General features: G+C 39.6%; 1 protein-coding gene across 3 annotated transcripts in view; it reads right to left on the minus strand.

Annotated features, from left to right (window-relative positions):
* Positions 1 to 22536, minus strand: part of mst1 (macrophage stimulating 1) — a 31144-nt gene extending 8608 nt beyond the window's left edge. The window contains exons 1-12 of one of the 3 annotated variants that reach the window (XM_017708414.2): positions 22391 to 22536; positions 17275 to 17434; positions 14031 to 14146; positions 13454 to 13568; positions 10425 to 10561; positions 10197 to 10317; positions 8932 to 9050; positions 7964 to 8132; positions 6457 to 6587; positions 4218 to 4320; positions 1957 to 2093; positions 1525 to 1557 (exon numbers count right to left, since the gene is read on the minus strand). In XM_017708414.2, coding sequence (XP_017563903.1) covers positions 1525 to 1557; positions 1957 to 2093; positions 4218 to 4320; positions 6457 to 6587; positions 7964 to 8132; positions 8932 to 9050; positions 10197 to 10317; positions 10425 to 10561; positions 13454 to 13568; positions 14031 to 14146; positions 17275 to 17434; positions 22391 to 22445 — 1396 coding nt within the window. In that variant the 5' untranslated portion in view covers positions 22446 to 22536. Of the gene's footprint in view, positions 1 to 1524; positions 1558 to 1956; positions 2094 to 4217; positions 4321 to 6456; positions 6588 to 7963; positions 8136 to 8931; positions 9051 to 10196; positions 10318 to 10424; positions 10562 to 13453; positions 13569 to 14030; positions 14147 to 17274; positions 17435 to 22390 lie in introns of all 3 variants that reach the window. The other 2 variants (XM_017708413.2, XM_017708415.2) reach the window with 2 other exon arrangements.
* Between the last annotated feature and the right edge of the window lie 948 nt (positions 22537 to 23484).

The raw sequence follows: 23484 nt of genomic DNA on the forward strand, positions 1-23484 counted from the left end.
CTACACTACAGCACTGATTCCTACACTACAGCACTGATTCCTACACTACAGCATGGATTCCTACACTACAGCACTGATTCCTACACTACAGCATGGATTCCTACACTACAGCATGGATTCCTACACTACAGCATGGACTCCTACACTACAGCATGGACTCCTACACTACAGCACTGATTCCTACACTACAGCACTGATTCCTACACTACAGCATGGATTCCTACACTACAGCATGGACTCCTACACTACAGCACTGATTCCTACACTACAGCACAGACTCCTACACTACAGCACTGATTCCTACACTACAGCATGGATTCCTACACTACAGCATGGACTCCTACACTACAGCACTGACTCCTACACTACAGCACTGATTCCTACACTACAGCATGGATTCCTACACTACAGCATGGACTCCTACACTACAGCACTGATTCCTACACTACAGCACTGATTCCTACACTACAGCACTGATTCCTACACTACAGCATGGACTCCTACACTACAGCACTGACTCCTACACTACAGCACTGATTCCTACAATACAGCACTGATTCCTACACTACAGCACTGATTCCTACAATACAGTACGGACTCCTACACTACAGCACTGATTCCTACACTACAGCACTGACTCCTACACTACAGCACTGATTCCTACAATACAGCACTGATTCCTACACTACAGCACTGATTCCTACAATACAGCACGGATTCCTACACTACAGCACTGATTCCTACAATACAGCACTGATTCCTACACTACAGCACTGATTCCTACAATACAGCACGGACTCCTACACTACAGCACTGATTCCTACACTACAGCACTGATTCCTACACTACAGCATGGACTCCTACACTACAGCACTGACTCCTACACTACAGCACTGACTCCTACACTACAGCACTGATTCCTACAATACAGCACTGATTCCTACACTACAGCACTGATTCCTACAATACAGCACGGACTCCTACACTACAGCACTGATTCCTACACTACAGCACTGACTGCTACAATACGGCACTGATTCCTACACTACAGCACTGATTCCTACACTACAGCACTGATTCCTACAATACAGCACGGACTCCTACACTACAGCACTGATTCCTACACTACAGCACTGACTGCTACAATACGGCACTGATTCCTACACTACAGCACTGATTCCTACACTACAGCACTGACTGCTACAATACGGCACTGATTCCTACACTGCAGCACTGATTCCCACACTACAGAATTGAATCCTACACAAAGCACTGATTACTACACTACACCACTGACTCCTACACTACAGCAGTGATTACGAATTTTGTCCCTGGCCAGACATTTCCAGCTCATTTTAGTGTGTACCTGCTTGGATACACCCACTTCAACAGAAATGGCTTGTTAATTATCTGAATTATCTGGACTGGTTTAAAGTAAGTAGAACACTAAAACGTGCAGAGCAGAGGTACTCGAGGAACCGGGTGAGGACCACTTTTACAGATGACAGAGGATTACTGACTTACCTGGTGGCTCCATGATCGGCACTTTTTCCCCTGCTGTACAAAGAAGATCAGACATACAGTTACTTACTTACTGAATAAAATTAAGCTCATAAATTTTAAGAAAAAATATGCATCTTCAAATTAATTTAGCAGAAGGAGGTGAAAACATTCTTTATGTTATTCCAAGCAATTGTGGAGCACTTCTATTGTGTTTGTCCATTTATGCCCAAATAGTGGCAACAAGACAATAAAATAAAAATACATGTTTTGGGTTTTTTTGGACAGCAACGATATTCAGTGTCCTTTATTAATTAATTTATTTACTCAGTGATTTCTTGCAGTCATGGTTACTGGGGCTGTGAAAAAGATATCTGACCCTGCTAGCAAAAGACAAACACAGTAAAAAAAATGAGGTTAGAGAAAGAAAAAGCAGAGTATGAGGACTCTTTTTACCACACTGCTTGATTGCACAGTAATCAAACTCCGTCTTGGGGTCAGTGGTGTAGCACCAGGGGCCATGCAGATCTCCATCAGGGTTTCTGCAGTAGTTCTCTGTCAGGTTTGCTTCTGGGTGCGTCTTTGGGTTAATCCTGCATGCATGCAAAAGACACAATCAACTGCAGTGTAGCATAAGCCACTCAATCTGTTTCAAGGAGAGCAACACTTCATACTGAACATCAAACTGTGTAGACGTGCATGACGTTACAACATTATGCACTACATTAACAAGTGATTTGGATTTTGATGGCCTTGAGCCTAAAGTGCAAGTGTTACTGTCTTATTAGTGATAAGCAAAGCTGTCCAGCTTCTTCGATGTTAGGCTGCAAGCACTCCTCATCCCAAGTACTCCCCCAGCGTGGATGCATTCTCTAGCTTTTCTAAATGAGTGTTTATAAGTGTAGACCTAAATACATTTCAACACATTCAGAACATCACACTACAATCAATGGAGCACGTGTGCTAACAAGTTTATCAATATCAGTTCCCCAGACAAAAAATTTGTCACCTTGTGTGTTTAAGGTGATAGGAACTTCAAGCTGCTGAAGACAGCAATAATATGATCAGACTATAAATACCTGTGGATGTGGGATGGGATTCATAGATTGAGAAGAGGTGGTACAGTGCAGTAAATGTCTCATTTGATGTGATGAAAATGGGTCTCAAAGCAGATGTTTATGATTAGCAAAAAGGAGATTGGGCAGCCAAAGGCCACAGTGTGAAGGAAGCAGACAAATTTGCAAGTGTATTGAAGCATATGGTCATACAGGTCGAAAATCCCAGTCTTCAGGCAATTTTCACCAGAACTGTGGCAGAAAAACAAAACAGATAGATAGGGACCGACTTGTGAATAAAAATCGCTTTGCTTCCAGGCAAGAATTGCTCCAAGAAGTCAACACAGGTTCTTCACAACCAATTTCTGAAAGAACACTCCACAGGGACAAAACTATGCAATTCTAGGATGCAAGAGTGGCTGAGCACTGACGTCGTTTACATCCAGAAACTTCTCCAGTCCATGCCGAATCGAATCACAGCTGTCACTTCGTGCTTTTGGGGGTATTAGATGATATTAGGTATGTTTCAGGTATGCAAGTCAGAAACCACCCTTAATTTATTTAATTTTCATTCAAAATGACCATTAAGTAATAATATCAAGTATAATACCAAAACTTTCAATGTGTCCACCCTTTATTACAGCTTCCATTCTTTTCAGGTGACTCACTTTCAGTTTTTTAAAGAAATCTGCAGAGATATTTTTTACACCTTCAAAGTTCAATCTTAGAACATGGTTTTACATGTTCTGCTTCCCATAATTGATATAGTCCAGACACATTTAGTGATGTTGTGGTCTGGACTCTGGGGATGTCAGTGCACTGTTGCAGCAGCAGCTTCTTTGTTTGATGTGTCCGTCTCCTTTTCTCAGCGAGCTTCTACATGACATCTACACGTCCTTTCAGACCCATAGAATCGTCTTCTCACAGTGGAAGGATGGAGAGAAACACCTGTGGATGTTTTCAGATCTGAAGCAGCTTGGTTTTCTCCTCTCTCTCACTTATTCAATTATTTTTCTTTGACTTTTTTCATCCATCCATCCATCCATTTTCACATGTAATTTATGTTTAGTACCCACTCATTCATCTGTTTTCTCTCTCATAGACTGACATTCTGAGAAACCGCTCCTTTGCATACAACAGAGATCTGAAACATTGGTGTGTTTCCTCTTCCTACATTAATGCTATGCAACTGGTAGTGTCTTAGACGGCCTCAGTACAACCTTAAAAAAGACTCTGTACAGGTACATTTTTGTCCGCCAAGGAGCAAACAGTGTAAATGTACCCACAAAGGAGTGCCTGGGGCCTTAGGGTGCAGCTATGCACCTTAAATGAGCTTTAAAGGTACATTACATTCACTTTGCCAAGGAAATGTTACTTACTTATACTTATACCTTTTCATAAATGTACTTTTTAAATGGAAAAAATGATTCAAGACAGGGTGTATGGAGTCAATGCTGCATAAAAAATAATTACTGCAACAGAATCAGGTTCCCTAATTAAAGTAACCTTAAGGGTTACACTCCTGTGACTAGTGTTACACCATGAAAGATACAGTTCAGTACTGTTTTCTGAGAAAGTCCTCCACTTCTTCAAGGAATACTGTATTCAGTAAGCTAATTAGGGTTATTGTTAATGCAGATGGTTTTGTGTAGCTGGTCTTACTTAGTCTGATGTGGTGTGTTCGCACTCCATTTCTGGCAAAGGATGCCCTTTCGGGTTTTACGGACAACCCCTCGGTAGTTTTTGCCATTTTCATGATAGCAATCTAGAGAGAAAAAAAAACACACTATTAGATGGTCAAAAGACATGTATATATGAATAAATTAAACATTTAAACATAATAAAAATAAATAAATAAAACATTGAAAGATATACACACAGTCATATGCACAAGTTTAGGCATCCCTTTCAAATCCTCCACAGGGAACAAACTGTTTCTGCTAATTTTAGTGTAAAATGTTTACATATAGATTCACAATTATGTAAACATTTTAGACTTAAATTATTAACAAGGATGTGTTAAATTATTTTTAAATCAACAAACAAAAATAGACATTTATGTTTACAGAGAACGGTCGGAAAAAGAGACAATATCCAGTGAGCGGCAGTTGTGTGGACGAAAATGCCTTGTTGATGTGAGAGGTCAGAGGAGAACGGGCAGACTGGTTCCAGATAATAGAAAGGCAACAGGAACGCAAATAACCAACCAAAATCTCTGAGGAACGTTTCCAACACCTTGTTGAAAGTGTGCCATGAAGAGTTTTACTAGTAATAAAGTACTACTAATAAAGTGGCAATTGAATATATATATATATATATATATATATATATATATATATATATATATATATATATATATATATATATATATATATATATATATATATATATATATATATATATATATATATATATATATATAGGGGCAGTCGTGGGCTGGAGGTTAGAGATCTGGCCCTGCCACCGGAAGGTTGCCGGTTCGATCCCCAGGGCCGACAGTCCATGACTGAGGTGTCCTTGAGCAAGACACCTAACCCCCAACTGCTCCCCGGGCGCCGTGGATAGGGCTGCCCACCGCTCCAGGCAAGTGTGCTCACTGCCCCCTAGTGTGTGTGTTCACTAGTGTGTATGTGTTGTTTCACTTCATGGATGGGTTAAATGTGGAGGTGGAATTTCCCCGGTTGTGGGATCAAAAAAAGTATCACTTAATTATGTGTGTGTGTGTGTGTGTGTATACACACAGTACTGTGCGTTTTGTAAGCAAATTTGTAAGCAAATTTTTGAACAATTGACCTCAGCAGTGAGCTTATCACAATATACATTAGAATAAAGTCATATTCACAATTCAAATAAACATAAACACAATAAAAAGTAACAAGAATTTCTTGCGTCCATATTTTTTCTTGACACCTTCACAGCCGCCACAGAGACTCGTTAATATCATCAATTACATCATGAGCTCAATTTACTGAGCACTGATTGGTCAAACCAGGAGCTGCTTTTTAACTACATATAATACTGGGCTTCCTCAAGGAGAGGCTTGAAAATGGTTAAACAAACACACTAACAGTTATAAAATCACTATTATATATATATATATATATATATATATATATATATATATATATATATATATATATATATATATAAAATGTACAAACCCATCAGGCATAACATTATGACCTTGTTTCTACACTCATTGTCTATTGTTCAAGTCCACTTACTATATAGGTACATTTTGTAGTTCTATTGCTGTGTGTGATCCACTCATACCAGCACAACACACACTAACACACCACCACCACATCAGTGTTACTACAGTGCTGAGGATGATCCACCACCCAAATAGTACCTGCTCTGTGAGGTTCCACGGGGGTCCTGACCACTGAAGAACAGGGCAAAAGGGGCTAACAAAGTATCAGAGAAACAGATGGACTACAGTCTGTAACTGTAGAACTACAAAGTGCAGCTATACAGTAAGTGGAACTGATCAAATGGACAATGAGCGTAGAAACAAGATGGTCATAATCTTATGCCTGATCAGTGTACACATCCACATACAAGACTTTCCAGTAGTATTAAAGGAGAAATTAAATTGAATGGAAACCAAACTTTACCAGTCTTATGTAAACATTGTTAAAATCTCAAAACATACTGTTTACTCTCAACCCATGCAGTCCATATATTGAGGCTGCAAAAACCAAAGTTAATTGCTTTCGGTAAATAAACCAACACAAATATCATAAGTGAAACTCAGGTCCACTTACAGATATACTACTGGACAGTCATGCACTGTGGTGCCCAGTAGCTTTTACACACCATGAGGTACATCAGGTGTTATGTTGAATTATTTCTTCTAGACCACTTTCAGCCACCAGGGGGCACTAAGATGATACAATACCTTCAGCCTCGATGTCATCAGCACAACGTTTGATCTGCAGGCAGAGAGCTGTCCTCATGTCAGGCACTGATGTGAAGCACCACGGAGCCTCTGAACCGTCTGGATTACGGCAGTAGTTCTCCTCCAGCCCTCTGACAAAAGGGACACCAAGAGCAAGCGGGATAGAACATTAAAGCTCTTAACTGAGGGAACTACGCGTTCACAGACTTTAGATTTCTGCATTTTGCCTTCATTATTTTCCTTGTACTATGACTTCTGTAGACTGTTTTCACATTACAGGGTGGCAAAAATATGGTAACACTTTATTTGGAGTGGTCCTTTCTAGATGATTAATAAACCCTTAACAGATAATCAGCAACACATCAACAATGTATCAGTGAAGTAGCAGTAGTGCAGCATCTGAATACAGTGAAGTAAATATCTTGTAGATGTTTTGTTGATACATTACTTACATTAAGTAGATGTTTTGTGTTTATGTTAATTCCATTCAGCAAAACATAATCTTACCCAAACATACCCAAAACCTAACCTCCATCCTGGCCCTAATTCTAACCCTCATATGCTATTGGCATGTCACTGAAAGTGTTCGTTTCATCTAAATGGACCACTCAAAATAGAGTTTTTGCCTTAACGTGACTCAGATCTGGCATTGTTAGAGCAGTGTGAGCACAAAAAATCTAAAAAAAAAGATCTTTTATATGTGACATAGTCGCATGCATAAAATTTGGTCAAATTTTGTAACTATTAAATTTTGTTTGTGCAAAAAAGTAAGCAAATAAATCAAATTTGTGCAGAGTAATTTTTAGAGATTTTTCCCTATAGAGGAAGAGTTAAATCAGTGGGTCCCAACCCTGGTGCTGGAGGATCAGCTGCCCTGCACACTTTTGTGTACTTTCCTGCCAAAACACACCCACTTCAACTCAGGAAGGGCTTGTTAATTAGCGGATTAGTTGGGTCAGGTGTTTGGGAGCAGGGCAAGCACTCAAATGTGCAGGACAGGGGCTCCTCCTGGACCAGGACTGGGAACCACTGTGTCAACTTATTGTCAATTAGAAAATCTAACAAAAATATCAGATTTGCGGCCTTGCATCCATAAAGCTTCTTTTGTTTTCTACTGCGCATGTACTCAGCAGTGTGGCAGCTGCGGCTGACTTGGTACCAATAATCACTGGAAAATCCATCCATCCATCCATCCATCCATCCATCCATCCATCCATCCATCCATCCATCCATCCATCCATCATCTTCACTGGAAAATGTGCCTGTTATTTACCTTTTTGCCACAACCAGCTGATAAGCCAATCTGAGCAAATAATCAGTGTTTTGCTGCCATTGCTGCATTAAAGGTATAAAAGACGTAGGTATAAAAAAGGTATAAAAGTAAGGTCTCTCTCTCTGCCCTGTGAAAGCCGTTAGGAAGTAAAGTATCTTTCTTTAGAAATGTGCACCTAACAGAAATTCCCCACACAACACTGCAGCCTGTGCACACCCTCAGCCCAGAGCTCACTTGCACTCGTAGATATGGGGGTAGAACGGGTGCTCATGAGGCTTCTGTGCATCCCAGCGCTGGCAGGGGATTCCTGAGGTGGTCTCGTTTACTTTGCCTCGGTAATCCTCTCCCCGGCCCCGGAAACAGTTGGTGGTGTAGCTGGATCGAAGGCGGCGCTTGGGAACCCCTGCTGTAGGGAGGATTGGGCACATAAAGAGAATTATATAGCAGCCCAACTGCGGGAGCATAAAATACAGCAATTTAGTCACTGAGGAAGAAGAAAAAAGCAAGGCAGCAAAAATGAAAAAAAAAAAAACTGAAATTAAACAATTCTAACGGGATGAAAACCGAATTTCCAGATTTTACTTTATACAATGAGATGAAAACTACATTATAAGGCAAAATTGTTGAAATCTTATATGTAGGTGTGTTCAATATTTTGTCCAATACTTCATATCATGCTCTGCAATACATTAAACTATAGGCCTGTAGTTATATATTTAGTAAAGAAAATGGTTCTATATAGAACCATGAACACCCAAAGAACCATGTGCACGAGAAAAAGGTTCTTGGCATTGTGAAAGGTTCTTCAAATTACTGGAGAATGTGCCGTAGATGGTTCTATATAGAACCTTTTGGTCACACTTTATTTGGATGGTCCTAAACCACTAACAAACTTTCTGGTGATGTTCAGTTGATTATCAACAACAGTAGGGTTAGGGTTAGGAGTAGGTGTAGGTTTTGCCTTGAGGTTAAGATTAGGGTTAGGTTTAGGGTCAGGGATAGATTTAATAAATAATAATCTTTCATACTGACCTTATAGGTTTTTTTTTTTAGTTGAATGTTACTTAAAGACAGACTGAGCATTTACAAAGCATCTACAGTGGACCATCCAAATAAAGTGTTACCAAACTTTTTACAAAGCATTCTATACAGCATCAAAATGGGTTTTGCTTTAGTGACAATGTCCGGCTTGAAAGACTCACCGCATTTGCGGATGTCACAGTTCTCTCTCTCCACCTCTGGGTTGGTGGTGTAACACCAGGGCACAGGGGAGGCATCCGGATTCCGGCAATAATTATCATCCAGACTCTTATCAGGGTATCTGCAGGATGACCATCATAAATAACATCATATATATAACCCCTTGACTATGATATGGTGGATGTGGCTGGAGCAGCAGAGTGCTGTTTGAAGACTACAGATCAAATGGCTACATTAAAGTGCAGATCATAGCTATAGGTAAAAGCTTAAAGGCTAAACAGCTAAAGGGAAATTCCACTGGTTTTTCAAAATTTGCACTTTATGAAATAATTATGATGTAAAGAAAGTCATTCAGAGTGGTTTAATGTGAAATTTCTTGAGTAAATCAGAATGGTTAACAGTGGTGGTGATAGGAACCAGACATCCAAAGATGAGAGATCACAATTTTACCATCATCATTACATTTGCACATTTAGAAGACACATAGATTCACCGGTGGTTTTGGGTAATAAATGACTATAAACGGCTATATAACAGCCCCTGGTTTCTGTCGGCACCTCTGTAAAGAAATCTGAGTTGGTACGTTTCTCTGCAAAGAACCTTTTTCACATCAACTCCGAATTTTTACATCTCAATGGTTGTATTATGTAGAAACGTAAAAAATCGGTGGAATTTTCTTTTAGTGTACATGACATATTGTTGCCATCGTAAAAAACCTTCATCATATAAAAAACACCAGCTTTAAATGGAATCAACAAATGCAGGATGAGCCAATAAACATTTTGGAAGCATAGCTTTGAAGTTCCCCTGTTAAGAATGTTTTTTCTTTGCCTATAAAACTGCTTGAGGTCTACAGTCACATGCAAAAGTTTGGGCACACTGGTCAAATGATGTTTTGTTGATTTAACAAGTCTATATAAGTTAACACATCCTCTACAGAGAACACACAGCTGTGTACACTACTGTTTATTTCCTGAAATGAACATATTGGGGAAAACATGACCTGTGCAAAAGTTATGGCACACTGTATATTTTATGTATGATTTTTTCCAAGATGTTAAATCCGGAAATGAACACATTGGGGAAAATATGGCCTGTACAAAAGTTACATGTGTGTTTATATTTTATGTATGACTTATTTTCAAGGTTGTAAACAAATTGATAGAAACTGTGTATGAAAGAAAAATGCCATATTTCATAAATCAACAAAACATGTCTATTGACTGTCAAGTACAGTGTGAAGGGTGAAGTGAGCATTGCTCTGTACTTCTCTGGTTGATAGATGTGCTGATGGGGATACTGCTGGTCCCACCTCTGGCACTCTTGTCCACTCACAGTATGGTCAACCTGACCCCTGTAGTCCTCTCCATTACAGGTGATACACACCTCTTACAGACAGAAACACATATAACCACACACAGCACTCACTGTATTTTGCACTCATTCCTTTTTATTTGTCTTAGTAAATCTCATGAAAGTGAGGTCTGGGCTGTACCATCTTTGCAGTGGGGGATGTTACAGCTCTCATATCTGCGCTCTGGGTCTGTAGTGTAGCACCATGGCCCTATGCGGTCCCCATCTGGGTTACGACAGTAGTTCAACTCCAGGCCGTTAGTAGGGGAAGGAGTCCACCTGTTTCCAAAATGAAATGACTCATCTTTCAGTTTCTCATTAGTAAACAGGTTATAATGATAATGATTAGAAAATAATCTTTCCATTGAACTGACCTTTTTAACCTTCTTTGTCCCTAGGGCTCATATTCTTCACTTTACTACTATTTCATTTGGTTCCCTGAGGTTCGCTTAGTTGTGCGGATTTATGCACCAAAAATATTCGCAATATTTCTATACATGACCCTTTCCTAACCTCTCTTTAGCAGCTCTTTTAATGGCCTGTTGTAGCTCCACAGCATAACTAGATTATTAGGTAAAAATAAAATAATCCTCCTTTGCAATAAAATAAAGCTCTGATCATCATTCAACACAGTTTTAACAATAAATGCTCGCTTCAATATATAACAGCTAATTCACCCTTCAACCCTGATGGTCACCATAGCAACGCACATGACAATCTCGCCTAGCTAGTAGGTAACGAAAAGGCAAAGAGAAAGATTTAAGATGAACATCAACGATTTGGATACTAACAGACTTATTTGCAATTCTAAGCACTCCTGATATGTTAAATCTGCAACGAGAAACTGTCAAACACTAAAAAGTCACAAAGATGAAGTCAGCTCTATGGCTTTCCACCTGAAATAGTGCAGCAGTTACATTCTGGTGCCTCAGGCATCATTTAAGGTGGAACGGGAAAATTCAAACAAGAAGCCAAGAATGAGAAACTGATTTCAGCTTCGTAAAAAGTTGAGTGTTGGGAGACATTATACAAGAAACTACTTTTGTGGAGAAGTTTCCTTCCGGACATGTGAGAAAAGCAGCTATAGCTGAGCTAAAGCTTAAAGCAGAGCAAAGTAAGTCTGCGTTTTTGTTTATATTATATTTTTAGTCTATTCTAGACTAAAGCACAAAATGGCTCTTTGTAACATTTGGCTTGCAACCCCTGCCTTAGAAGTTAATATCCTGTTTATACCTTGCTTTAACATGTGTTTAACTTCCAGATCGATTTACATTTTTTAATAAAATGTGTCCCTAGTGTGACCAGATGAGATACTATTTTACTCTTCCCACATAAAATGTACAGTAACACGTATGCTGTTTATCTTTAGTTTTCTTTTTTTTAGTTTTAATTATTTGGTCACCCACAAACAAGCAAGATTTCTGGCTCTCACAGACCGGTAACTTCTTCTTTAAGAAGCTCTTCTGTCCTCCACTCGTTACCTGTATTAATGGCACCTGTTTGACCTCATTATCTGTATAAAAGACACCTGTCCACAGCCTCAAACTGTCAGACTCCAAACTCAACCATGTCCAAGACCAAAGAGCTGTCGAAGGACACCAGGAAGACCTGCACCAAGCTGGGAAGAGTGACTCTACAATAGGCAAGCAGGTTGGTGTGAATAAATCAACTGTGGAAGCAATTGTAAGAAAATGGAAGACATACAAGACCATTGATTATCGATCTGGGGCCCCACGCAAGAGCTCATCCCATGGGGTCAAAATGATCATGAGAACGGTGAGCAAAAATCACAGAACTACACAGATGGACCTGATGAATGACCTGGAGAGATCTGGGACCAAGTAACAAAGGCTAACTCAGTAACACACTACGCCGAGAGGGACTCAAATCCTGCAGTGCCAGGCGTGTCCCCCTGCTTAAGCCAGTACATGTCCAGGCCCGTCTGAAGTTTGCCATATGGATGATCCAGAAGAGGACTGGGAGAATATCATGTGGTCAGATGAAATCAAAATAGAACTTTTTGGTAAAAACTCAACTCGTCATGTTTGGAGGAAGAAGAATGCTGAGTTGCATCCCAAGAACACCTTACCTACTGTGAAGCATGGAGGTGGAAACATCAGGCTTTGGAGCTGTTTTTCTGCAAAGGGGACAGGACAACTGATCCGTGTTAAGTGAAGAATGAACAGGGCCATGTATCGTGAGATTTTAATCCAAAACCTCCTTCTATTAGTGAGAGCATTGAAGATGGAACGTGGCTGGGTCTTCCAGCATGACAATGATCCCAAACACACCGCTCGGGCAGTGAAGGAGTGGCTCCGTAAAAAGCATTAAGGTCCTGGAGTGGCCTAGCCAGTCTCCAGACTTCAACCCCACAGAAAATTTGTGGAGGGAATTGAAAGTCCGTGTTGCCCAGCGACAGCCCCAAAACATCACTGCTCTAGAGGAGATCTGCATGGAGGATTGGGCCAAAATACCAGCTACAGTGTGCAAACCTGGTGAAGACTTGCAGGAAACATTTGACTTCTGTCATTGCCAACAAAGATTATGTTACAGAGTATCGAGTTGAACTTTTGTTATTGACCAAATACTTATTTTCCACCATAATTTACAAATAAATTCTTTAAAAGTCCTACAATGTGATTTCCTGGATTTTTTTTCTCATATTGTCTCTCATAGTTGAAGTGTACCTATGATGAAAATTACAGACCCCTCTCATCTTTCTAAGTAGAAGAACTTGCACAATCAGTGGCTGACTAAATACTTTTTTGCCCCACTGTACTATCAATGTGAATGTGCAGGACAACACTGTGACATCACAAAAACAGTGAATGGAAAATGGGCTGTTTTTGCAGCTTAATCTCCATTTTTGTCATTTTTCATTTTTTGACATAATTTGAAAATGCCTGTTGCCCTTTACATTGTGTTTAAATTTCATGATGAATGGATCAAAAGAATCGGCCCAAAATCACTTGGAACAATGTCTGGTTCCCTTGACTTACATTAAAAGAAAAGTATGTTTTTTCCTTCTCCTGTAAAGTCACTATTTTGAAGATGTTTGAAGAGGTTTTGATCTGCCTGCTCAGCCCAAATATGTCTCGGGGTGGAAGGACAATGCCTGATAATTTCCCATACATGTTGACTTCAAACATGATGTTAGCGCTGTTTTCCTACCTGTGGTCATGAGGAAACTTTGACCACCACTGCTGACACGTTCGCCCACTCTGGGTCTTAGACACCTTCCCACGATAGTCCTCTCCTTTACCCACAATGCATTTCCTAACATAGACTGGACAATAGAGAAAATGTCAAGGACACAAGTTACACTGACATACAGTACTCATTTTCATTATTTTACATACATTATTATATACAGATTTAAATATAATAAATTAGACATCAGAATGTATGTTAGATGTTATATTGAACATTTCAAGTATTTGGAGCACAAGAAGAAGCTACTGAGGAGAAATCATACACTTGTCTATGCATAATAGTGTTATAATAACTTATCTGTCTCAAGTTGTCAAGTAAAAGGCATTATTGATCATATTTCTATAATAACTTTGACTTGTAGGCATTATAAAGCTTTGCAATAGTAATTAATACAATTAGAATCATTCTGTAAAGTTATCTTTAACCAAATTGGTTTTGTACTATTAAAAACATTTATTTCAAACTTTTGCACAGGGATTCTAAACATGTAAACATATTGTGCATCACCAGCATTCAACTAGGCAACAGATCTTACTCTTCATCTCATACAGATCACAGTTCACGTTTCTCTTCACTTCTGCGTTGTTGCCGTCGTCTACCCAGGGCAGGTGCTTACAGATTACAGACGGCCGAAACTCATAGTTGAAGGCTCTGGAAACCAAAACCAAAAAGTCAGAAAGTAAATGAATTGGTTTATGTGACATCACAAAACCAGTGAATGCAAAAAGACCACTGGTGAAAATGCTTCTATTTTGCATTCCTTTCTAATTTAGGTGCTAAACTGTAACTTTTTCATTACAAATAACATTATCAACAAAACAATTTGAATAAAAAGCAGAATCTTTGAATGTTTACATGAATTTTGGAATTTCTTAGTACTTAGTATCTTCCCCTTTGCCTTTAATGACAATGTGCACTTGAACTGGCATGGACTTCATAAGTTTGATCAATAGATCAAATCTGCCTGAGTCATCTGAACGTGCTTTAACGGAAGGAAAGTCTTGGTCAAAATCACAAAATTGCTTCAAATAAAAATACTGACTTAGAAATAGTGCAGTATTTTGAATGCTTCTTCATTTTAACTGTCTGAACTTTTTTCAAGATCGTAAAACTTTGCTGCTGTTTATTTCCAGGTTTGAATGTAAAAATACCAGATTTTCAATGGCTCAGGCTTTTGGGCTCCACTGTCTATGCTGTAACATTCACTCTATATTGCTACACTTCTTTTTGCAATCATTATTTTTAAGAATGTATCAGCATTGTGTCTTTTTTAAAATATATTTCATTTTACAAATTTTCACATTTCATTTATGAATCTGAACGCATCGCCTACTAATCAGCCCCAGTTTGCTGTAGTAACAGCTTCTATTCTCCGAGGAAGGCACTGCACTAGATGCTGGAACATGGCTGCAGGTGTTTTCCATTCTGGCACAAGAGCATTAGTGAGGTCAAGTACTGATCTAGAGTGATTAGGTCTGAATCACAAACAGCTTTTCAGTTCAACATGGACAGTTTACCTAACACTTTCAGATGTTCACTCCTAAAAATAGCTGTGCCAAAGAGGTTTTCTGGAGCAATATCTGAGCAAAACCACATTTGGTATCCAAACTTTTCAGAGAAAGGTTCTTTAAAGAATTATTTTTGCAAATAAGATTTGTAAGAGTGAAGGACAGACCAAATAAAGATTTTATCCTAAAACTTCATATTTAAAGAAAGAAACCATTCAGGGACCTTTTTTAAAGAGTGTATGTTAAGTTAATGCTGCATTCAAATCCCTGCAAGTTCCTACTTATGACTTCGGAGGTTGTAAGTACAACACAATATGTGTGTAAGTGATTTAGGCCAGAAACAAGATTGACTACAGCCTTTTTTGTTTATTTTCTGCTGTCAAAGTACAGAATACATTTATTCTATCTTACCACGTCAGAATAAAGAGCTGAGGATGCACATTAGACGAGTGATGTTTGTAATCAGTTTTAAGCACTACATAGCATGTCCACACAAACTTCTCCTTCTGGAGCCTATCCCAGCAGTCATTGGGCAAAAGGCAGGATACACCCTGGACAGGTCGCCAGTCCATCACAGGGCAGACAGACAGATTCACTCACACCAAGGGGCAATTTACCATGTCCAATTGGCCTGACACCATACCTGGAGGAAACCCACACACACATGGGGAGAATGTACAAACTTCACACAGAAAGGACCCGGTCACCTGGCCTACTTGCTGTGAGGTGACAGAGCTACCCACCACGCCACTGTGCCATCTTGGTTGTCCACAGAAAAACAAGCATTTCCAAATGGTAACTTTACAGGAGAAGTTCCTTACAGAATGTTCTTTACTTTCAATAGAAATTAATGTGAAAAGGTTTTATACCAAGTGTTTCTGGAGCATTTCTATTGGTCCATTATTCATGACATTTTCACACAATGTAAAGGACAGCTGCTGTAGTCAAATGAGGTAGAAAAATAAAAATAGTCAAAACTGGTGATACATGTTTTTCTTCAGAGAGCAATGATATGTAGATACATCAATGCCACAATATGTAAGTTTTGGGGATCTGGAGACCTCTCTGGCAGAAGTGTGTAATTGCAAGCATTTTATAACATTGATTGGGCTTCGGACTCCTTCCCCGAGAGGATGAATCTGATGAATGTGAGCATTGAAAAGGTATTCAAAGAGAACTCCAACAAAACTTGGTGAAGGCTGTGTCTTCCGAAGATGTGATTGTCATCATATCTCCATCAGTATGATACTGATTTTGTGCTGGAGACCTAAACATCAAGCCAGGCCTTTTTTTGAGCCTGTGTGTAAAGACGTATGACGTGGTCTGAAAAACTCACGACCTGATGCCTCTGACTTTTAAAATACCATTTCAGGCTTTACAGGGCAACTTGCAGCAGCACTCGCTCACCATATTTTAGCCGGTTTTTGTCTCCTCTCTGGCTACTTGGATAAAAGGCTGAGTTTCCTAATATTAATTATAACATTATCATGCCATTTAAGTGCACACATCCCATAAATATGATATTTCCATCACAACTTGAAAGCAGAATAAGCTACTGTACATTATGGTGCAGTCACACCAACTGGGAAGTGGGAATTTCAAAACTCGGAATCTACTGTTTACCACCTCAAACTGTCCATGCAACTTCAGGTGTTTTGCAGTTGGAAAAAATGGATGCTCACATTACGCTAGTACTTGTTTTGCTGCTGTGTACATATAAAAAGAATTTCAAAAGCGGCTTTACTGAAATTACAGAGTTCGTTGGTTAGTGAGTCATTTATTTGAACAGTGGATGGAGACTATGGCATATTCATCATAAGATAAGATAAGATAAGATAATCCTTTATTAGCCCTTATCTTGTCTTATCTTATCCCATCATCAAAATAGTGCTGAAAAATTACATGAAAGCATGCAGTTTGATCAAAAATCTTATGCAGGATAGCTTAAACCATGCAAGTATCCAACTATTCCCTGTGTCTAGTGATGCCATTAACCAATAGCATATGACAAAAGCTTAAAAAGCTTAAAACATGCCGTTAATTCTTCTAAAGATATCACAGAACTGACACTCTTTAGTTTTTCAGGTACTCCAATTTTCCAAGTGGGAATTACAAGTTGGACAGACACTCAAATGAATATTTCCCTCTTTAAGTTGGAAAAGTTCTCCCTTTAACTTTTGCCTTGAAAGCAGCATTAAAATATAAAAAATGATTTAAGAAAGGTAGAGACAGAGCTGAGGATGCTGGGAAAGGAGTGCAGTATTGTGGGACCTGCAGTCCTGGCTGTGTGAGCAGCGTTTGGCACACTCCTCCAGAGTGATGCCCGACAGCTGGGTCAGACGGTCTGCGTTCCACGACTTCAGAACCAGCTCTCTCCCCTCGGACCGCTGGAAGTCATTCAGTGCACTGCGGTGGACTGTCAACACAAAAGCTTATAAGAAAGAAACACACTAGTGCTGAATGATTAGGGCGAAAAAGCCTAACTGCGATCTTTGCTGACCAAGACTGTGATTTAAACGCAATTATTCTCTATACATTAATCTCCAGGCCTTTTTTGCCAAGAAGACCAAAAACATTCACTTAATTTTTCAGGCTTGAATGCTGAATATAGCATGCCAGACTGCCATTTCACAAGCTCTGTGTCTAATTTCCCCACTTAGAACTTAAGACAACACTGAATAATGTAGGACGTAATTAAATTAGCAGCTCTTGTGATGTGAAAACTGCACTCATTAAAACTGTGATTTCAATATAAAAACAATTAAAATTTCAGCCTTGACACACATACAAAAGCCATACAGCGAAGCCTATTTGTGATAACTTCAGTGGTTCTTTAACCCTTTAATCCCCATGGGTTTCAATTCAGTTCCTCTCTTATAACAACATAACTTACACATGAGTTGCCAATTAGACTAGTGAGTTGTAAGCAAACACCCACATGATAAGTGCATGACAACACAACCACAACTAACTGACCATCTAGCACACTGCATTCAGTGCTTGAGCCTGAAGCCAGAGATAGTGGATGTGCTGGTTGTCTTAGATACAAAAAACAAGCTTGGATTTCAATTTGATTCAAACTGTAATTTAAGTTCAATCCAAAATCAGTTTTAGTCTGACTAACTATAAATACGATTCTCCCCCCATATCATTCAGCCCTACCACAGACAAGATATTATTTGGGTGGTGGACTATTCTTAGCTCATCAGTGGGATGGTAGATGGTAGGACTGCTGTGCTAACAGCACATCACCTAGTGGACAGCCCCCATGTGCAGCTACTGATGGGTTACAGTCTGTAACTGTAAACCCACAAATTGCACTTATACGGTGGGTGTACCTGATAAACTGGCAATGCCATGGATATTAGATTCATTGTAGTTACCAAACAATTGAGTCAATAAGTAATAACGCTTAAGGATAATAACTCACTAACAAGCACAGTGTTCAAGGGGTTAATGGAGTCTGTTATCTTCAACAGTCAGCAGAAATGTATAATAGGTCTGTAATAAATCCTGCTATGGTATAGAGAGTTAATCTTTGGTCCTTATATTGAATTCTTGGCGCATCTGTTAATTAATATTTCAGCTCAAACTCAATGAATAACTAATGACTAAATTTGTTGGCAAATTTAAAAAAAAAGTGTAATTCCAGAGGAATCTGCAGAGTGCGTGTACTGACGTGTTTTCTTGCTTTCTTTTATAGATCTTAGCAATACAAACAACTCACTAAACCCACAAGCAGTAAACTGTTATTTATTTATATCACATATACTATGCATTTCCACTTTTTTAACAGATAACACTGAATAACAGTGAACTAATTATTTCATACACTATATTCCCAAAAGTATTTGCTCATCTGCCTTCACATGCATATGAACTTGACTGACATCCCATTCTTAATCCATAGGGTTTATTATGATGTCTGCCCACCGTTTTGCAACTACAGCAGCTTCAACTCTTCTGGGAAGGCTTTCCACAAGGGTTAGGAGGGTTGGACGAGAAGTCCTGGCTCACAGTCTCCGGTCTAATTCATCCCAAAGGTGTTCTATCAGGTAGAGGTCAGGACTCTGTGCAGACCAGTCAAGTTCTTCCACACCAAACGCACTCATCCATGTCTTTATGGACCTGCTTTGTGCACTGGTGTGCTGTCATGTTGGAACAGGAAGGGGCCGTCCCCAAACTGTTCCCACAAAGTTGGGAGCATGAAATTGTCCAGAATCTCTTGGTGCTGAGGCATTAAGAGTTCCTTTCACTGGAACTAAGGGGCTGAGCTCAACTCCTAAAAAACAACCCCACACCATAATCCCCCCTCCACCAAACTTTACACTCCGCACAATGCAGTCAGACAAGTTCCGTTTTCCTGGCAACCACCAAACCCAGACTCATCCATTGGATTGCCAGATGGAGAAGCATGATAAGTCATTCCAGAGAACACGTCTCCACTGTTCTAGAGTCCAGTGGCGGCGCTTTACACCACTGCATTCAACACTTTGCATTGAGCTTGGTGATGTAAGGCTTGGATGCAGCTGCTTGACCATGGAAACCCATTCCATGAAGCTCTCTACGCTGTTCTTGAGCTGATCTGAAGGCCACATGAAGTTTGGAGGTCTGTAATGATTGTCTCTGTAGAACAGAGGTCTCTTGGTGACCTCTGCGCTCTATGTGTCTCAGCATCCGCTGACCCTGCTCTGTCATTTTTTCATGACTGGACTTGTTGTACAGGTGGCGTCCGATCACGGTACCACGCTGGAATTTGTAATAGAGCTCCTGAGAGCGACCCATTCTTTCACTAATGTGTGTAGAAGCGGTCTGCAGGCGTAGGGGCTCGGTTTTACACACCTGCGGCCATGGAAGTGATAGGAAAACCTGAATTCAATGATATTGGATGGGTGAGTGAAAACTTTTGGAAATATAGTGTATGAGTTTATCCCACTGTGATCTAAAATACTACTGATTTATATTCACCTGTTTAACAGCAGTGCAAATAGAAACAAAGCATTCAGAACAGAGGAGAAATTTTCCTTAAAAAAAAGACCTAATATCTTGAAATAAAGGCATTTCCCTGACATTTTGACTTGATATCTCAAAATTAATACTGACTTTATGCTAGAGGTGGGCAATATGGCAATATTTTATTGCTATTGTGATAAATGGTGTCACAGTACACTTTTCTGAGTATGATGTCATCAGCACTGAAAGAACACGGATTAACTATGCTTCATTATAAAGAGAGCATAATTAGCGCTGTGCAATTAGATTTTAATTTGTGAGATCGCATTACCAAGGACCCAACACCTTCGTCCTATCAATGATCTAGATCACCTGAGTACTGATCATTCACAGCTGTGTTACTGTCATGTGAGAGGTTAGGATAGATATAAGCCCAGGCTTTAGTTTAGCTTAGTTTAGGGGGCAGTCATGGGAACCAGCCTCCTGATCGGAAGGTCGCCGATTCGATCCCCAGAGCCGACAACGCATGACTGAGGTGTCCTTGAGCAAGACGCCTAACCCCCAACTGCTCCCCGGGCGCTGTGGATTGGGCTGCCCACCGCTCCGGGCAAGTGTGCTCACTTCCCCTAGTGTGTGTGTGCTCACTAATGTGTGTGTGGTGTTTCACTTCACGGATGGGTTAAATGCGGAGGTGAAAATTTCCCCGTTGTGGGATTAATAAGGGTCACTTAAACTTATCGAGAGTACTGTTTTCCCTGTGAGGCTTACTGAGCGCTCTTTCCTGTTCTGATTTTCTTCATGTATGATTTCCTGCCTGTTTATTCTCTCGACCCTGTTTTTGGACTTCCCCTTTTGTACCATTGCCTGGTTTGTTTGCTACTTTGGTTCTGACTCTTCGGCTGTTTTTGTGGATTTTGCCTTGTCTTGCCCTTTCTTGTTATGGTTGCCATCATTATCATATTGATCGTCCTGGACTTGACCCATGCCTGTTCTTTGACTCCTCTCTGCCTGCCCTCAAGTAAAACAAAATAATAAACATATTTTGTCAAAATGTTTGTAACATTATTATTTTAAGTAATTAATTATCACAGGATAAAGAAGTCACTATGTTCAGATACAATTATTTTGTGATACTATTTCAAGATGCTCTGCCAGAAACAGAGGATAAAATATCTGCATTGCTTTTCTGCTCTATCTGGCCAGAATGAGCTTCCGTAAATTAAAGGGTTCCCTATAATTGGGTATTTGGCCAAAAAGCTCCATGTAGAGGTTTCAAAACTCCGGCTGAGGCTTTTTCTTCTCACAGTAAGGCAAAAGGGAAAGTATGAATCCACGAGTTAATGTTGTCACCTGTTTGCAGCTCTGTATACAAACACAAATGAAAGCATTAGCTGCTTGAGCTCTGTTGGAGATAACACTGACTGGGCTCCTCAGTGTATCAGCCTCACAGGGGGCTTAGGCACACATGACCTTTGGATCTGCAAACTTTTGTAAATGTCCCATCAGGGCAGAAGTGCATGATGTACCCCCACCTCCAACACCCCCGCACACAGGAACATGTGCACATACAGTCTACACTAAGAAATTCCACTATATTTGTAATATTTTAAAGATTTCACTGCATTTCATAGATACTTTATCAAAGTCAGTCTATTTACAGCCGTCTTGTAATGTCCTGTTATAACTGATTTTGTTCTAAACTGACCTTGTGTTGTGTTCTGGTGATCATTAGCCTGTCTTTTCAACCTGTTTTTATACATTTTGTGCTATTTAATAGGTTTTCAGTGTTATTCAACTGGTCTTAAGAGCCCAACTTAAAGGGGAACTCCACCAATTTTCCAAAAATTCCACATCATTAAATGGATATATGCTGCTTGATGTCTGACACACAGTTGTATGATAAAGTTTTGGCTTAAAATAGATGAATCCATTCATTTTTAGCCATTAAAGGCACAGGCATACCCGAAAGGTGTTGTAAGGAAAAACAGTCGCTTTTCAGGTTTATGACTATTTTGCCAGCACCAATATTACATTACATAAAAACTCAGAAAACACGTGTGGGGTCACGGGTGGCTCTGGATAGTAAATTAAATGGCTGTATGTGTGTTGAAGATATCTTGACCCCCTGGCTCCTACCACCACCACTGATTCTACAATAAACCATTTCAGACCAAAACAGCTGGAATGAATTCAGAACTTTTGGAAAATGGGTGGAATTCCCCTTTAATTCAACGGTGAACTAATGTGTTCAGGTGTGCGGTCAGTTTGCCAGTGTTCAACTAGCCTTGCAGCTTTTAAGCTGTAAGATGCGAATCAAAACAACAACAGGATCATATGCAGCCTGTTTAAAGTCTGAAGAGGCCACAGTTCCCAAAAGCAAGTCGTTAATATTAGTTAAAGCTGAAAAGCTGATGGAGTCTGTAAGCGTGCTTACCTTGAAGAGCTGGGCTCCAGAGCGCCAGCGTCAGTGAAAAGCAGAGCAGCCTCATGGTTTCAGATTTCTGGACGGGTTTGCTCTCCTTTCCGTGTCTCTAAGGTCGAGTCGGTGTTTCTGCGTCTGCGGCTCAGCGCTGGGCCGGGGGCGCTGTGTGCAGTGCACCTCCCTCACCGCTGGATGGCGCTGGAGTTCCTGCTCATATTGACGGGAAACAATCTGGCAAAATCCAGTTTATTCCCAGTCTTGCGCCAATGCAAATACACACAGGGTAATTCTGTGAAAAGAGTGCCGCCTGGTTCCCCCTTATAACCTCTAAGAAGTTTTTATCGAGCTTAAATACATTAATTCAACCTCATTAAGAGACGTGAAGTACTGCAGGTGAAAAAAGGTTCAGAAGATTTTAATGAAATTCTTTTAAGGAACCACCCACAGCTGGAGTCACAGCTCAAACACTACTAAACACACTGTAAAGCCATCTGACGTGAATGCAACTTTTATTTTGTACAGAAAATAAAAGTCAGTTTAGTGTAAAAGTATTATAGGTCAACTTGACGTTTATACTCCGCAGTGTAAAAGCTGCATTTGCTTTGCAGCATACAGGTGTGTGTCTGTGTTAACAGTGAAGCCACATCTCTCAGTAAATGTTTCATTTTTAAACGATACATTTTATATAGTAATATATTACAGTATATGAACTTTGTGTAAAATATAGTATAGTAAATGTATGTGTCATTGAGTTTTGACCCCCTCTTTACAGGTTTAGCGTGACGTAATGTACTTTACAATAAATAAATAAGTAAATATTTAATGTAAAGTGTTGAGATTTTATCAAAATGCTTCGTTTTTAAGTGTAAAATACAGTATATTTATGTGTCATTGAGTTTTGACCCCCTCTTTACAGGTTTAGTGTGACGTGATGTACTTTACACTAAATAAATAAGTAAATATTTAGCATAAAGTGTAAAGATTTTAAGTTAGGTAAAATCTGCTTCATTTTTTATTCTTTGTTTGTTTATTTGTATTTATTTCCTTTTTTCACCTTCTTTTACTTTTATTTTCTGTTGCACTAACCTGTTGCCTTGTGTAAAATG

Source organism: Pygocentrus nattereri, chromosome 26, assembly GCF_015220715.1.
Source record: "Pygocentrus nattereri isolate fPygNat1 chromosome 26, fPygNat1.pri, whole genome shotgun sequence".
NCBI lineage: Eukaryota > Metazoa > Chordata > Actinopteri > Characiformes > Serrasalmidae > Pygocentrus > Pygocentrus nattereri.